The 17533-nt window shown below is 36.7% G+C and overlaps 1 protein-coding gene across 3 annotated transcripts in view; it reads left to right on the top strand.

Moving 5' to 3' along the window:
- Positions 1–17533, top strand: part of LOC149418175 (tolloid-like protein 1) — a 265789-nt gene that overhangs the window by 223801 nt on the left and 24455 nt on the right. For 2 of the 3 annotated variants that reach the window (XM_089639715.1, XM_089639716.1), the window contains 3 exons: positions 15052–15226; positions 16548–16574; positions 16717–16928. In XM_089639715.1, the coding sequence (XP_089495841.1) occupies positions 15052–15226; positions 16548–16574; positions 16717–16928 (414 nt within the window). Of the gene's footprint in view, positions 1–466; positions 560–15051; positions 15227–16547; positions 16575–16716; positions 16929–17533 lie in introns of all 3 variants that reach the window. The other variant, XM_089639714.1, reaches the window with a different exon arrangement.

The following is a 17533-nucleotide window of genomic DNA, read 5'->3' as shown; positions in this document are numbered from 1 at the left end:
CTTTCACCGAGGCGGTTGTATTAGTGTTTACCCCGTGTTTCCTGTTTCTTGTTAAAACTAAAAGTATCAATAATTTCAGCATTATTAGTCGCATGTTAAGGTAGAAAAATTCTTCTTTTAATTTAACCAATGTATTGCATTTATACCCTATTTATAATAGGGGTGGTTTTTCAATGAAATATACCTATTGTGCTCTATAGTTTTAGTCAATATTTCCCAAACTACAATAAATTGACGAGTTATTTTAAATTTGGAATCTTATCGATTCAATTATTACCAAATTCGCAAAAAATATCAATTTAAAATTTGCGCATTTCCGAAAAAGTTCTAATCTTTTTCAATTGATTAGCGAAAGTGTTCACTATGGTGGGTTCCCAGGGGTGTAGTTCTCGTATTATGTTGCTTGCATGTAGTGTTGGTGATTAGATTCCTGTGATTGTAACGAGTGTGGTTGGTGTGTGTGCAGGGTCCCAGGGGCAGGGCGAACCGGCCGCGGGGGAGCGGGGTGTAGCGGCCACCCCCGCACCCAGCCCCACCCCCGCACCGACCAAACCGCCAAGTACGTGACACTCACTTCATTTTAATAGCCTTAGTACAATGATACCAATACCGAGCTAAAAATGAGCTCTTATAAAGTACCTAGGTATACATTTATTTTCAACCCTTGACAAAATTATAACAAAGTATGCAAATAATCTCAGTTAGGTTAAAATTGGTTTTGATTGGTTTCAATAATTTTGGGAGTCTAGTCGTTCATATAATCATTTTTTTCAACTGTTTAGCCCTTCCTCGTGCCTCACTACTTAACGCCGCGTGTCCCCCAAGGCTCACACCTTGGTCCATTGCTCTTTTAAAAATATATGTTAGAGGTTTGATATTTTTAATTCATAGTGTATGCTCTAGATAACTTAACCATTTCAACATTATTAAGCTAGTTGGTAGCTATAATATTTACTCTGTGCCGCAAAGCAAATACATAATTATTCTTGATGTCATCTAAAAGCATGGGTACAAGCGAAACCTAGTCGACATTAAGCATAACTGACTAACTGTGCGTCATTTAGAACATAATATATTTTTTTTATTTCATGTTAGAGCAATCCCGATGAGTTACAAAACTCTGAGAGGAACTTACAATACATAAGTGGGAGTTAATAGGCACTATTTTACATTGGTATTTTGATATCAAATATTAATAATATCATCTCAAACTTTAATATGAAAGGTAGAATAATTTTTTTAAAGATAAGCTCGTTTGAACGATTTTACACGTAATTATATTCAAGATGGGTCGATTCAATTAGTTATTCACGGTGGAAGCTCACTACGTATTAGTTATCAACGATGTGAATTCGTGTGGTGTATTTCGTGGTTCAGTCTGCCGTAATTATTTAGCTTTTGGCCGCAATGGCAACGGCTCGACGCGACCGCGACGGCGAGATCGGTAGATAGATGAATTTTCAAACTACTAACCGGGAATTATATTATAATCGTGGGTATATTATATAATGTAAATATATAATATCGCCAGATATTTACTCCAACTACGGGGCTGGGAAGCACTCGCTCTTTGCCCTATTTCTACATTGGTAGTGACGTGTGGTACATAAAATGGTACATGTCATCCAGGGTTCTGAAAAAAATTTGTTGAATGTTAAAACCTGATATTAAATGCATGGTAAAAATACGAATGAAATTTTGAAATCCGGTATCTTTTTTGACAAGTTTTTTTTTAAGCTTCAATGTGTGACTAATCTTTATTTGATATTGTGAAAAATGCTCACATATTATTATCTACTATCAATTTGTATGTAGGTACGTCACGAGTCCACTATCAAAATACATATTATGTTAATATAGTATATTGGAAATAAATAACCCACGTACTTACGGCTAATTATTATAAAGAGGTTAGGTTTTAATGTAGTTGTGCACAACATTAAAGTAAATAAAATAGTAAATTTAATAAGGGTTTGAAACGCCCCTCCATAGTATCCCAAGATACTGGGTGCGAAGCTAAGAGTATTGTGGTTTCGTGGTGCGAAGCGACGCGACTTTTATCAATTCCATTTAAATTTAGGACGGGTTATTTCAAAGAATGTGAAAAAATCTTCAAATTTCAACGTTAATTTTCAAGTTCTTTGAAGGTTCTATCCAATTTATGATATTATTTCAGTTTTGTGAAGCCACTGGCCAATAATGATATAATAACAGAACTTTATCTTCATCTATCAATCATTCTTTAGCTTCATTCCACATCGATAACAGCATAAATAATTATTCCAAACCTTTTCCGAACTGTCCAATTGAAAAACAACCATTGTTCATCTTTTTAAAACATATAATATTTATCGTGCTGTCTCCCTCACGGCCATGACCTAAGCGTCCCTAAGCTTTATTTGGTATCTAATTTTTACGATAAACGAAAGACATAGTGCCATCGCGTTTATTCTATGGTGCGCATTGAACATGACAGGAGATGCCGAAGCCGGGGACATTCTTTAAATTGACCCTGCGAATCGTGTGTACTTGTGAATGAAAGCTTCTATTAGAGACAATTGATGTCACTGCTTGTCATTCGCCGCCGCTGCACGTAGCCCTGATATTTCGCTGTAAATTTCAAATAAATTAAGTACAAGTTTTCTAATAAGAGGTGTTATTTTGATATTCAATCGTAAAAGATCAATGGTTTCGTTGCTTTTGTGGCACATAGCGCCGTCTTGTTGAAAGTATTTTCCAGATCCGTCGTTTTCCAGATCAATACCATCCAATTCCGGCCATAAAAAATCATTAATCATCTCTCGAGAGCGCAATCCATTCACCGTAACTGTTGCTCCAGCCTCATTTTCGAAAAAGTAAGGTCCAATGACTCCACCGGACCATAAACCGCACCAAACAGTCACACGTTGAGAATAGAGAGGCTTTTCAACAATAAATCTTGGGTTTTCCGAGACCCAGATGCGACAATTTTGCTTGTTGACGAAGCCACCGAGGTGGAAATGGGCCTCATCACTCAAGATGATTTGCATTTGATTCACTCAAGTGAATTTTAATAATTTCAATGCGTTGTTGAAGCGTGTATCGTTCCATTTTTATTAATGGCGTAGTTTCTACTTGTCAAATGTCAAAAAATGACAGCTTCAAAAGTAACATCTACCGAAATAGCGGCTATTCAAAATAACACCTCTTATTGGAAAAACCTGTATAAGACCAGTTGTTTTGATGCACATAATTTATTATTATTGTCGTCCTATAACTTTGAAAAATACCAATTGACCTGAGGGAATAATCTCCCCTGGGTGTTTTACAATCAGGATCGGGTTGATCGGCATGCGGAAGAAAATTAAAGTACGTCCCTCAACACCCTGTATATTAGAACAAAAATATCATCTAAATACAAAAATTGCAAATCTGAAAGATTCTCAATGCGTAAAAATCATTGGAAAATCTGAAATTTTAAATTAAAACAATGTTTTTTATTAATATTTATCATGGTGTTGTTCTTAATTTACGTAATATGTCAATACGTAACGTTCATAATAATATACATTTTGAATATAGAAAATTCCTTTCTCCTAGAATGTCAGAATTTCCTAGATTGAATCGTGAAATCATAAAACGATTAAAATCTTCATGGCAGGTTGACTTTTCAGGTCAGTTTTAGAAAAGCGGGAGGCTTAATTCGGTCTTGGAAAATTCAGGAGCGGCGCGGCATGACCTCACATGCTGCTTTAGTTCCTCGTTATAACTTGGAAAACTCAAATATTTTATGAGCTTGAAATTTTCCAGACAAAGATCGGAAAATTTTAGTTTTAAACTTTTCTACGAATTTTTATTTTCTTTACTTTAATATTATCGGGGAAATTGCACAGACCCGTCAAAAAATTAACCAACGAACCATCACGCCGTTTCCCCGCAGGACCGCGTTCGACCGCGAAACAACTCGGTCTTGGCAAACACTCATTCACATTCATACATAGTCTCATACATACTCTTCTATAACTCTGTATCATCACTTGATCGTGCCATGTCTTTCTCCCAGGCGCGGCGTCGCCGACTTCTGCTACCCTTCGAATTTGCGTCGTACATTCTCCTTACACTCCTTTCTTGACTCTACATGCCCAAACCATATAAGCGTCCCTTTCTTAATCTTACTCATTACGCTTACATCAGCCTTGCACTCTTTGCGGGTCTCCGCATTTCTCATATGATCATACATGGTTTTACTACACATACCCCTCAGGGATCTCATTTCTACAGCATTCACTATGCTGTCATACTTTCTCAGCAAGTTCCATGCCTCACTTCCATACATAAGCACTCCATCGTGGATTGCTAGCTTCGCTTCTTTGGACAATTTTTTGATAGCGCCAACTGCGTTCAGTCCACTATTAATGCATTTACCCTTCTTTCAATATTTCTGTCAGCCTTCTCATCTCTTGTAAACATACTTCCCAAATACACAAACTCATCCACCTGCTCCAAGTATTCCTCATCCACAACTATATTGCATACTGTTTTCTTACTATCTCTGTCAAACACCATTGCTTTAGACTTACTTGCATTCATCATTAACTCATTCTTCATACATACAGGGTTTTCCAATAAGAGGTGTTATTTTGATATTCAAAGAAAAATGCCATTTTTTAACATAAATGATCGAATGTTTATTTCATTATAAAGAGAAAGGTATGCCGTTAATAGTAAACAATAACATCAGTCAAATGACCACCACGACCACGCCTACAGGACCAATTTTTTCTACAGGACCAAATTTTAGTCATGGCGACAACTACAAAAATTTTTTCTTTGTTTGTGGAAAATCATTTACAAAGCCCATACCATTTACAAAGCCCATACCATTTACAAGGCCAATACCATTTACAAAGCCCAAACCATTTACAAAGCCCATGCCATTTACAAGGTCCATACCATTCATAAAGCCCATACCATTTACAAAGCCCATACTATTTACAGTGCCCATACCATTTACAAAGCCCAAACCATTTACAAAGCCCATACCATTTACAAGGCCCATACCATTTACAAAGCCCAAACCATTCACAAGGCCCATACCATTTACAAGGCCCATACCATTTACCAAGCCCAAACCATTCACAAGGCCCATACCATTTACAAAGCCCATACCATTTACAAAGCCCAAACCATTCACAAGGCCCATACCATTTACAAATCCCACACCATTTACAAAGCCCATACCATTTACAAGGCCAATACCATTTACAAAGCCCAAACTATTTACAAAGCCCATACCATTTACAAGGTCCATACCATTCATAAAGCCCATACCATTTACAAAGCCCATACTATTTACAATGCCCATACCATTTACAAAGCCCAAACCATTTACAAAGCCCATACCATTTACAAGGCCCATACCATTTACAAAGCCCAAACCATTCACAAGGCCCATACCATTTACAAAGCCCATACCATTTACAAAGCCCATACCATTAACAAGGCCCATACATTTACAAAGCCCAAACCATTTACAAAGCCCATACCATTTACAAGGCCCATACCATTTACCAAGCCCAAACCATTCACAAGGCCCATACCATTTACAAAGCCCATACCATTTACAAAGCCCATACCATTTACAAGGCCAATACCATTTACAAAGCACAAACCATTAACAAAGCCCATACCATTTACAAGGTCCATACCATTCATAAAGCCCATACCATTTACAAAGCCCATACTATTTACAATGCCCATACCATTTACAAAGCCCAAACCATTTACAAAGCCCATACCATTTACAAGGCCCATACCATTTACAAAGCCCAAACCATTCACAAGGCCCATACCATTTACAAAGCCCAAACCATTTACAAAGCCCATACCATTTACAAAGACCATACCAAAGTCCATAAGTCTTCATCGTGAATGAATTGACATTGCCCATGTAAATTCTTCTGTTGGGGCTCTTGGGGAAAGCAATCATATAACAATATACACACGAAGAAAACTTTCTGATAAAAAATATTTCAAAATTATTAAGAATTTCTTCTAATTATTCCTTATCCGGTTAAGAACGGGATTGAAGGCCCGTAACGAATGCATTGATAGGTTTCCTAGTAAACTTTCAGTATAACACGAATATGCTATGGCGATGTCGGAACACGTGATCATGAAAATCCAAATATTTTCGTATTTCATTTCAGCAGTCTCGTTTTTGACCGGATTACCAATAATTTGGAAATATTTATAATAAATCAGCAATACTCATTTTTCTCGGTGTACAAACACCATATCAAAAACTTTTAAAAATCAAATAAAGGTGCGTGTTCTAAGTTCCATGTTCGTAACTTTCGAGCAAAATGAGCAGCTTAGTTAGTATTGTTTAGTATTTCCAAGGGAGTGATGATTTAGTTCAAAAACAGATTAATTATTTTAAAAAGCCTGTATAAAAGCCTCTTATCAAAACTACTTTCCACCAAACTAATGGCCACTATTACAGCAAGAGGAGATCTCGTGCGAAATCTGAAACGGGGAGAGAGAGCACGAACGTTCATTCGGCTGTATCTCCGGCCGTTTTTCATGCTGAAAGTTACTTCTCGTGTTCCATCTTCCATCATAAATGAAGTTAGCAGGGCCGGACGAGCTAACTTATTTAAATATTAATCACGTCAAAAAAAAATCTAAAAAAATGGACGCGAGACCGCCAAATTACAGAATCAGTGCTGTCCCAGTCTGTCTGTTATACACTAATCAGCAGTCACAACGAGAATCAACAACAATCCGCCATTATTTGCAAACTGTCGTTGCTCGGTGGCACTGACTTAATCACGTAAAAAAATGTTAGCTAGCCACTTGTCGCTAATTTTGGAACGGCATTATCGTGACACGACAAATAAGTACATAAGTACATAGGTACTAAAGAAAAGCGCTTTCGAAAACGCTTCACCTTGACGAGTCAAATATGTTGTTTTGAACTTGAAATCCACAACTGTGTACAAAATAAGGTTTTAATATTCTTCTTCTGGTACCTTCTCCTATCGGAAGTTGGCTATTATCAGATCAATCTTCACCCTTTCCGGAACAGCTCTGCGAAACTGCCCTCGTACCAGCCACGTACATTACGAATCCTCGAAGTTCGGCGTTTCTTAGTACACTAATACCTACTTCTTCTTATTCTGATACCATCTTCTATCTGAGGGGAATCGTAGCCCGGAACAACTCCGCTGATCTAATCGCGCGTATACACTTGCGAGCCGAACCGCGAGCCAAACCATGCGAAAGGAACGAAGCGAAAAAACGAAAACCGCTTGTGGTTAGTTCATTCCTTTTCCATGATTCGTGGTTCGGATCGCAGTTCGGCTCGTAAATATATACGTAGTTAAAGACCACCTTGTGTTAGTCTATTTAAATTCCATTACTATTTAATTTCTAGTTCATCCCTGGCTGCAATGGTTGCAGGATGAAATAATTCCTCTCCCCCGGTGCCCGTTTATCGGATGATTTTCTGCTCACTGAGCCCCGCGCTGCTTCGGGGATCTATTTCTAAAATCTCGGCTTTCTTGATGAAATTAGTAAGACGTTACACATCTACTTGAATACTGTCTACAATCCACGGTCCTCGCGATTGAATGGTCAATCTTTCGTTTCCCAGGATACTATAGACTATATAGGGTATGTATTGAATAATAGAGAAATCTCCACAGTCTTAAGAGGGAGCTACAACCCAAAAATGTGTATATTCTTGGTATAGGTACCTTATATCGTAGGTAATAGGCATAACAATCTTTTGACAAACGGAGTCTAGAAACGTTCCATTTCAAGCAAAAATCTAGTTTTTATTTATTTTGTAAATAATTTTATAAGAAAGCAAAAAAGTTAGTCAAGTGAAACTGTTACAGATAATCTTAGGTGTAATACTGTAATTTTAAAAAGTTATTTCCTTTATGCGTTCATACATTTCTATTGAAAAATATTTTTTTTAGTAGTTTGCATTTATATTATTTATTGAGTAATTTATTTTTTTATTTGTATTCTACTCAAGCGAAGCTATAGGAAAAACTTCAATTTATCTAAAGCATATTTTTTGGTATTCATAATGTACACCAATTCGTTATAAAGATTAATCAAAATAGTGATATATTATTAACAAATTTCTGTAAATCTCGATATAAAATCAAATATTACCATTCTTGATAATTATTAGCAGGTGGTATAAATCCGTTTGAAGATTAGAACCGAAATATTGTGACGTCATATCTATAACGCCTAACTATATCCACCAATGAAAAACTCTGAAATTCTATGGAATTAACTTTCAGAGTTTTTCATTGGTGTAAATTTTAATATGTAGGCTCTGAATGAGAATTGTACCGTCTATACATTGGCATATCTATGCTTTTTAGGACCAATTTGTTACATACAAAAAGCCTGACGATATCGATCTAGTGAGTGGTTTATTTATGATCATATCTCCCATCGTATTCTTTCGGGGTATGCGACCATTTTTCTCGTTTTTTTATTATTAATTTCCTTACGGTTACGGTTATTTGTATAACGTGTGCGAATTTCCTAACCTTCAAACTTAACTTTGATTTAGAAAAGATGGAACTTTAATTCATATTTTACCATCATTTAAATAGTTGTTTCTTGTAGTAATTGTTAAAACCAAGTGATATTTCTTACATACATTTTTTTAAATTGACTTTCGTTTTCGGTAATGAATGAATTCAGAACTTCCCGGTATCGGATCGAGCTGAAACTTGGCAGATAAACTCGTTGCCGATTACAATGCCTTATATCAACGTTGGTGGCAATCAGACATAAACAGATTTCTCTGAAATCGGATGACATTATAGCAGTTAATAAACTAAATAAATAACGGTCCTACCCGATGGGCAATAGGCTAGGTTGGTACAATTGTCGATTTCAGTTCCTGGAAAGGATGGACAAACGATTTTCTCATTCAAACATTTTAAAATATGTAGAAGTATTATTAAAAAAAAATACTGGTTGATTTTTTTCGTGTAGCGTAGAGCGGAAATCTGCAACTCTACCCAAGCTAATTTATTAAAAAATCTTCTCAAATTATTCGTATTCCTGTTAAAAACGGGACTACAGACCTTTAAATAATGACATGACAGATTTCCAAACAGAGTAGATATCAGTAAAACGCGAATGTGTTATGAGGGCGGCCGAAAAAGAGTTCATAAAAATGCTATTATTACCGCATTTCGTCATTATATTTTTCAGGAAAAGAACACCTATTTATATATATTCTGTATGGAAACATATATTTTTTCAGGAAATGGATTGCCATCACGTTTTAACAGGATTTCAATAAATCAGCCATACCCATCCATATCTCCGTATACATAATACATAGTCACTAAGCGGGAAAGCTATTTCGCTTTCCCAAATACATATAATGTTTTAAAAGAGTAAGTTATCTACAATTTAGCGAAATTTCGCTTAAATTTAACCTGTGGAAGACAGTATAAAACCGTAACATTTTTTGCTAATACCTTAGAGAGAAGAAGCGGCAGTCACGTGAATAACTTTGTACAAATAAATTTTATCGATTTTCTATAATATAATAACGTGACGTAAGTTTTATTTCGTGCTTATTATTAGATGGTGGACTCGATTAAAATTGATAAAACATTTTGCGAAAGGTTTTACAGATATTTCGCTAGAATTTCCGCGTGGAATTGATTTCAAAATGTTTGCTTTTATTTCTAAGAACAATACCTGTCAAATACTGGCAACCGCTTTTCCAGACTGTCAGACTGAAACCAACTGAAACTGAAATATATATTACCAGATTTTCACTAAATGACTCCACAAATTTGAAAACATCTTTCATTTGGATAGAGTGAAAGGGACATCGGCAATTGCGTAGTTCGATTCAATTTATTTACGGAATCTTCGCTGTTTTAAAATACCTAATGTCAACAGAGAATCTAAGCACGAACTGTTTATATATTGGCATACTTATATTTGCAGGCGAATCAACGAAATAACCACCTTTTTTATTACTAGCTGACGCGTACCCGACGATGCTAGACTTTTCTCTACTTTGACTCTAACAGACAGACGCGGATAGTTCCTTTTTATATACTATTTAGAGATTTGACTTTAGATTTAGTTTTCTTTTATGAATTGATGAAATGGAATCTTGGAAGTGGAAATAAAACCACTTCCCTACGTCCGATCGAGCTGATATTCGGCAGGTAGACTCGTTATTGATGACAATGCCTGCTATCAACTTATGATTACACGCGCAAACACACGCATTTCTCAAAAAATTGGATAAAATTATGTTAGGCAGCCCCTGGGAAGATAGGTTAATAATTATAGTGATTTGTTTTTGGGGCATTGTGTCGTGTTGCGCCACTTCCTTCTTTAACCACAGATTATACATCAGCCCTGATGATGAACACTGCAATGTTGTCCGAAACGTTGGCTAAAGAAGGAGGTAGCGCAACACGGCATAATACCCCAAAAACAAATCACTACAATACTTTTGGCAGTTAAAATCTCAAATCATACCTAGGTTAATAATTATTATTAATTAGAAATCTATTATAGTAAAAAAACTTTATTTTATACGGGTTGATACCACAATATCTACGGTGGCGACACCTCCGACTTCACAGACATGTACCTATGTACGTCGATCTGTGCTGCGCTAATTCGCCCGTAAACAACGCGATCTTTTAAGGTTCTATTCAAGTTCTGTTCTTTTATCATTATTGGCCGGTTATTTCACAAAACTGAAATTCCAACAGAACTTGAATAAAACCTTTGAAATATGAAGGAATGTTCAAATTATGTCAAAAACAACCGGTCCTTGGTGAAAATGGCACAGCGAGCTGAAAACTGGTTGCGTTGACTTACCGAGAAGGCTGTACAAACATCATGGCCTCTGTTTCAAATATGAATACGGTTTATTTTAAAAGAAATATTTTCTTTAATTAAACTTTTGTACAATCATCCATTTACAAGTAGGTACTAAGATTTATTATTTAAACATTATTTTTTCGTAAGATAGGTACCTATACAAACAAGTTTTGAGTTTATTTGAAAAGTACTTATTTAAATATATCTATTATATTAGAATTTTCATTCAATATCTTCATTTGTCTTTTTGTGCTAGAACATATGTACAAATATACTATCCGTGTTCAACATTAGACATCTGAAAGCGGGCGATAAAACATCATTACATTAAAAAACACACCGTTTGGTTGGTATGACTGAATCTGCTAATTCTGATACGTTCCGACATCACAACCAGTCTACGTGAGTAATATATATATATATATACGGTCACCAATGTTCACTAGCTTCAGTTTGGCGAGCCGGATCACCAGTCCCAGCTCTCCGTAAAGATACGGTTCAGTGAACCGGCTCGATTGAACGACGGCTCGCGAATGAATCAGCCCCTCTCCCTCTACCATTCATTGTTATATTTCATTGTAACTAGTGGTATATCAGTAAAACTATGCAGTTATCAGTTATGATATTATGCCCCTATTTTAGTTTTCTTAACTAATTTTCTGAAATCAGTGCAAAAATCCTATTTGGATTTGAAAACCATTAAAAAATCAATGTCGCCCATTAGCCCAGCACTTATAAAATGACACAAGCCGTAAATGTATAGTGACAGATTTTCAAGGGCAGTTAGGCTTCGTGTCATCAATTTGCTACCCCTGGAAGGGATGAACGTTTATGTGGCACGCCCGGCTGCCCCAGTCAGAAAGTGATTTACAACCCCTGGCCCTGTTTGGGGTAAGTGAAAGAAGATAGCTTGGGGGAAACATTTTTTCCACAGAACTTTTTGCTCACCCAAGACATGATAATTTATCAAACGCAAATAAGATGCTTAAAAGGCGTGTAAATAAAGCGGGGTTTTTCGCAAAAGGTTCTCAATTTTTCGATTTGTTATGTCATTGGTTAGATATTAACAGATCCCTTATTTCGCTAAAAATGATTTGCGATCTTTCGCAGCTGTGTATATTCTATTACCCAAAATGTTTGCTCCATTCCACCATCTTTAAAAATTCCGTAAATTTTGTGTGAAAATTTCAAAATTACATTCGTTATACAGTTTAAAAAACGCGTATCGCTTTGATCATCAACTATGGTGTTATGAAAATGTGTTGGTAGGTACTTGTGTATTGCATATACCATTCGAGACTTTTCTGTATGCCTTCTTAAGATATACAACTCCGTAGTACATTATTTTAATGTATCTCAAAAGATAGCAATGTAGGTGCCCGAAAATATTATTTTTACGACTTGATTACAAAACATCGACTTTTTTCTACTTTTTTATAAATATAATATGCAAGTATTATACATTTAAACCTTTCGGAAAAAAATCTCTAAATGATAGTGAAAACCCTATGTAAATCCTTTGCGTAGCTTAGAAGAACTAAGCGCACAGACTCGGATAGCGACTTTATACTATTTAGAAATTAGAGATTACTAGGTAAGAAAAAATATATGTGTTTATTCAAAAAATATTTTGAACGTTTTGGGTTAGGTCTTAGAAATACTTATTTGTCTGCTTATGCTTTTAATTTGGGAGGCGGGTATGGGTACCGCCGCTCCGGTAACCATTCATTGGATGACCAACACCTCTGCCATAGTCACCCCAAGTGGTGCGCTACGTTTGGTGACTTAGCAGGGCTACCCGTGTTCATGGGGTGAGGTCAGTCCAGGTCTTGGCAACGGATGCCGCTATAGACGATGGATACATATGTACGTCCGTCACTCCTGGACACAAAATACCTCCGCACAGCATCCTCAAAGATGGCATTGGCCCTGAGGAAAATTATTTTCCTCAAGGCTTCCTGGATGGATATAATGTTAAAGGAAGGGATTTAAAATTAAAGAAAACTTTAAAATAAGTCTAAAATGTGTTATAATACTTTTCAATGGTAAAACGAACAAAATAATGAAAATGGCTAATTATCTACATTATCGAGTTAAGACCATTGTAAAAGTAAATTGGTGTGATTTCCAATTACGAATTTCGGAACACCATGTATAAATTAGTATTAACCAATTACAATAACGACCGGCCAAAGGCTGTAAGCCGTGACCATTTGTAATCCAATAGCTCAAAAATAGCCTAAATTGATTTTAAAGATTTATTATTATTTGGTGATTTGATATTTTTGGCGGTTCAATAACCCAAAGGTCGTGCGGGCGCTACTGAAACTTTAATGTCACGGCTCCGGCTGTTGCGGGCAGACCGGCAGACCGGCAGACCGGCAGACCGTCAGACCGGCAGACCGGCACACTATAGCAGCTTATTAGTCCATTATACTCGTACAGACGCCATGCCGCGGAAATGAAAATCGGTAGATGTGAGTTGAAAGAATCGGTAGATTGGTGACAAAAATCGGTAGGTCGTAAAAATGTTGCTGGATTATGAATATGTCGCCTAAATATGTTATATTTCCCTATATTCAAGAATATTCATAAGGTATGAGGTATTCTCAAATGCTCAGTACTGGATTCTCCAGTGTTTTCAAATACATGGGGGGGTGACTAGGGAATTTCGAAGGAAAATAACTAACATAATAACCAAAAATATTTTCAAATCCATGAGGGGAGGTTGCTAGGGAATTTCATCAAAAATTTACCCATAAAATGGGTTTTTATTCTTTTTCCCAACAAGTAATTTAGCTTTCAAAACCATCCGTATATTTCTTTTGTTAATATTAGTAGATTTTAACCGAATTCGGTATATAACTATCAAATTTTTCCGTAGATTTAAAAAAAGGTTGATTTTCACAAATTCTAAAATTTCGGTACATCAAAAATTGATAGATCTACCGAAATTTCGGTAGGAATGGCATCATTGGTCACGGCTCCGGCTGTTGCGGGAAGACCGGCAGACTTGGACAGACTATAGTCACTCATACAACAATTTAGAGGGGTGGATTCTCATGATATGCAAAGACACATAGATATTATGTGTATAGAAATGGGGAAGTCCGATCTAGATCGGAGAGTACCTTAGGGTATTTTATTTAGTCCTAGGGGAATACTCGGGACAGTGACCCGACCATATACATAGACAAAGTTGATTATAACTAATAGTAATGGGAGTAATACAGTTATCGGGTTCGAAAGATAAAGGTTACATCGACTCTAATTTATCTAGGTACCCATAGTATTGAAAATCTCAGCCAAAGTTAGCCACCTAGTCAATGCAAGGCTTGAATAATAAAGTGGATGCAACAGATTTTTTAAATTTCAAATCAATCAACCATCTGGTAAAAGTCAGCCACCTAGACAAAGTCAGCCATTCAGTCAATTATTTATTTATTACACGCCCTAATGGGCTTTTCTTTAAAAAAAAATACAAGCATTTTGTATCAAAGTAAAGTAAACACTTAAAAATTAAAACAATAAAGAAGAATGTAAACATAATGACAAAAATGAATCCTCACGCATATACCTAATTGAATTTAAAAGATTCAACAAAACAAAATAGTAAAGCGGAGAAGTTTTATAAGTACATAGGTCTATTTGTGTCTAGAAGAATAAAGTTAATAGAATATGCAACATTTATACTGATTAGTATGAAATATATCACCCAGGTCAGAATATTTGTTTCCGAGATTGTGAAGTCTCGGAATCGGAGAATTTTAGCTAGTGAGAAGCTAGTGTCCTGGTGTTATTGAAGTAAAAAGGTAAGAAATGTCGGCATGATTTTTTGGGAACATGGATATTGATACATTGAAGTAATTCGGGACAGTCAATTTTAAAATGTAGTATTCTTTGTAACAGTATTAAATCTGTGCTTATTCTTCTTTCTGAAAGTTTCAATAGAGACATTTTATCCAAGAGGTAGGTAATTGTAATTTATGTTTTGTATAGGAATATGCAATTTATAATTTATAAACCTTAGAAATTATGTAGTAGATGCAGCAGATTTTTGAAACCGGAAACGGAACGTATAAACAAATTTAAAGACAGGTGAATTGGCAAACGGTCGAGTTAAAACATAAGTTCGGTCAATAAGATATGTTTGTTGTGTTGTTGCAGAGTGTGACCAGACGTTTGTGAGCGGCGGCGAGGAGGAAGGTGGTGCCTTCTCGGCGCCCGAACTGCTGAACCCGGGCAACCACTCACGTCAGTGCCTCTATACCTTCCTCGCCGGGCCCGGACAGCGCGTCGAGATCGTCTTCACGCAGTTCAACCTCCGAGGCACGCCGCAAGAGTGAGTCTCTTACTTCAATACCATACCCATCACCTGTGCTTCTCGAAAAGCCTTCTGTAGAACTCAGCATACTCCATCACATATTATAAAAGATATCCTATGCACAACGTGCAGAGACGGGCGGTCTGTTTGATAGATTCCTCTAACTTAACAAACGGATTTCAATCTTTGGAGTACACGCGTCAGGTAGGTATGCTGTGCTTGTTCTTACGGTATTACTAATGAACTAGCTTCATTGATCTTTTCGGCACTGGTGCATAGTCGGGAAACTATTGTACACGGTTGATATTTGACACATGAGAGCGGGTTGCTTCTACGAGCTGTTTTTGAGTTCAACAGCTCGGTTGTGAAAAGATTTGCCGGCTTTTGTGTCTCCTCCCTCTTAAAACATCCCTTCAAGATTCCTTCACTCCTTCCTCTCCTCAAAAAGACACTTACACCATCCCCAAAGATGACATGAGCCTCCTGTGTGAAGTTAATGTAAAAAAAACCTTGATTTTCTGAAGTTTCCCCAGACATTTCTTATTTCGTGTAATTTTCAGAAGAGGACATATAGGTATGCGAGCCAATAAGTCCAGGTATATGACAAAATTTCATCCAAGAATCTAAATGAACCATACCCAACCACATTTCTTCTCAGGCCACATCACTATGTTTTAAAGTCTTTTCCAGTGGGTCAAGTTATTGACACATCTTTCGTCATCAAACATTTTATTCAAAAAGGAACACGTCAAAAATAATATGTTTTACATTTTCCTAAGGGAAAAAATGCTTCAATGTAATATCAGAAGAAGATTGAAATTCTTGGCACGTTTTTAATTAATATAAACCCCAGTTAAATGTGGTTTTGAGTGCTGACACTTGCACAAATTACCTACTGAAAAAAACATAACGGTCTCGTTCAAAACGGAAAGTATGTTCGCGATAACTACAACTCATAATGTATGTAAAAAAAACAACTGAAAATAGAAGACATGATAAGTGTGATTTTAGATGTTGAGATGTTTATTAATGATTATAAGAACAAATTTCTACAATAAAACTTGGCGGGCCGCATGTTAAAACTTAGCGGGCTGCAGGTTGAGTATGACTGATCTAGATTCATAACTCGGGAGGAATTCGTGGGTAGAGGTGTGACATCAGATAAGTAAAACTATAATGAAAGTTGTATGCATGATGGATGAGAAAATCTTATAAACCCTACATTTCTAAATTATTATTTATACCAACACATATTCAAGGAAATGTCTTGATATTTTACTGAAGACCCGTGTAGATTCTTCGTAAAAGTCTGATACTAATTAAAACTTATATTTTTCAGTGGAGCAGCGGTGGGAGAACTTCCAGGGTGAGTATTATTATATTCTCAAATTGCCTAAAAATATTTAATAATTACTAATACCATCTCCATCTAATATTAAACCAGTATATTCCCAGTAATGCTCTCAAAGTGTATTCAATTAAAACATTATTTGCTTGTTTGTGTGCAGATGCGTGCACGAGTACATGGATGTGTATTCGGAGGCGGTGAGCGGGGAGGCTGGTGAGCTGGTAAACAGCCCCTTCGGTGGACGCTACTGCGGGCCCATACCGCCTCGCCGCCGCGTGTCGCTGCATCGCGCAGTAGCGCTATCCTTCTTCACCGACAAGCCGCACACGTTGCCCACACTGTTCCAGGGCACCTACAAATACATCAATGACTGTAAGACCGATACCATGATCTCACTTTTTATATAATATCCCCATGTAATATTTTACTGCTCCACCAAACAACACTGATCTGGGTGCCAAAACAAAGACAGGGCCAGCAACTAAAGGAGCAAAAACACCACTTGCAAGACCAAATTCAACTGTAGGTGTGGCAGCCTCCAACACTTAACTCGAATTGCAGAGCTGGAAGCAATGGGAGAAAGCAAGCAGGATGAGACAGTCCAAAGAGCTAGTGACAAGCTCAAATAAAGCAGGTCTGGGCCGCCAGGGATTCTGACCATCTATGAGTACTTTGTATTGATTCATTCTGAACATACTGAGTTAATCTAAGTGTAAAAAAGAGATGTCCTATTATTATCAGTGAAAGTCATTAATGTAGGTAGGAAGAGATATGGCTTGAAGGACGGGCAAAAACTAAGAGACTGGTACAAGGCAAGAGCAAACTCAACGATTATCTGTCCAGGTCAGGTCCGGTCCGGTCAGGGGAAGTTCAGTTTCCTAGATATAACAAGACTGCAACCATGTTAGAAATGTTTGTTCACGATAAATACGGGTAGAGATAAATCTGACATGGTCATTTGGTCATTTGGCTAGTAA

Source organism: Hesperophylax consimilis, chromosome 14 (assembly GCF_061612785.1).
Source record: "Hesperophylax consimilis isolate HC1 chromosome 14, BYU_Hcon_1.0, whole genome shotgun sequence".
NCBI classification, from domain to species: Eukaryota; Metazoa; Arthropoda; class Insecta; order Trichoptera; family Limnephilidae; genus Hesperophylax; species Hesperophylax consimilis.
The sequence above is the reverse complement of the archived record's forward strand: the minus strand, read 5'-3'. Positions and strand labels throughout refer to the sequence as shown.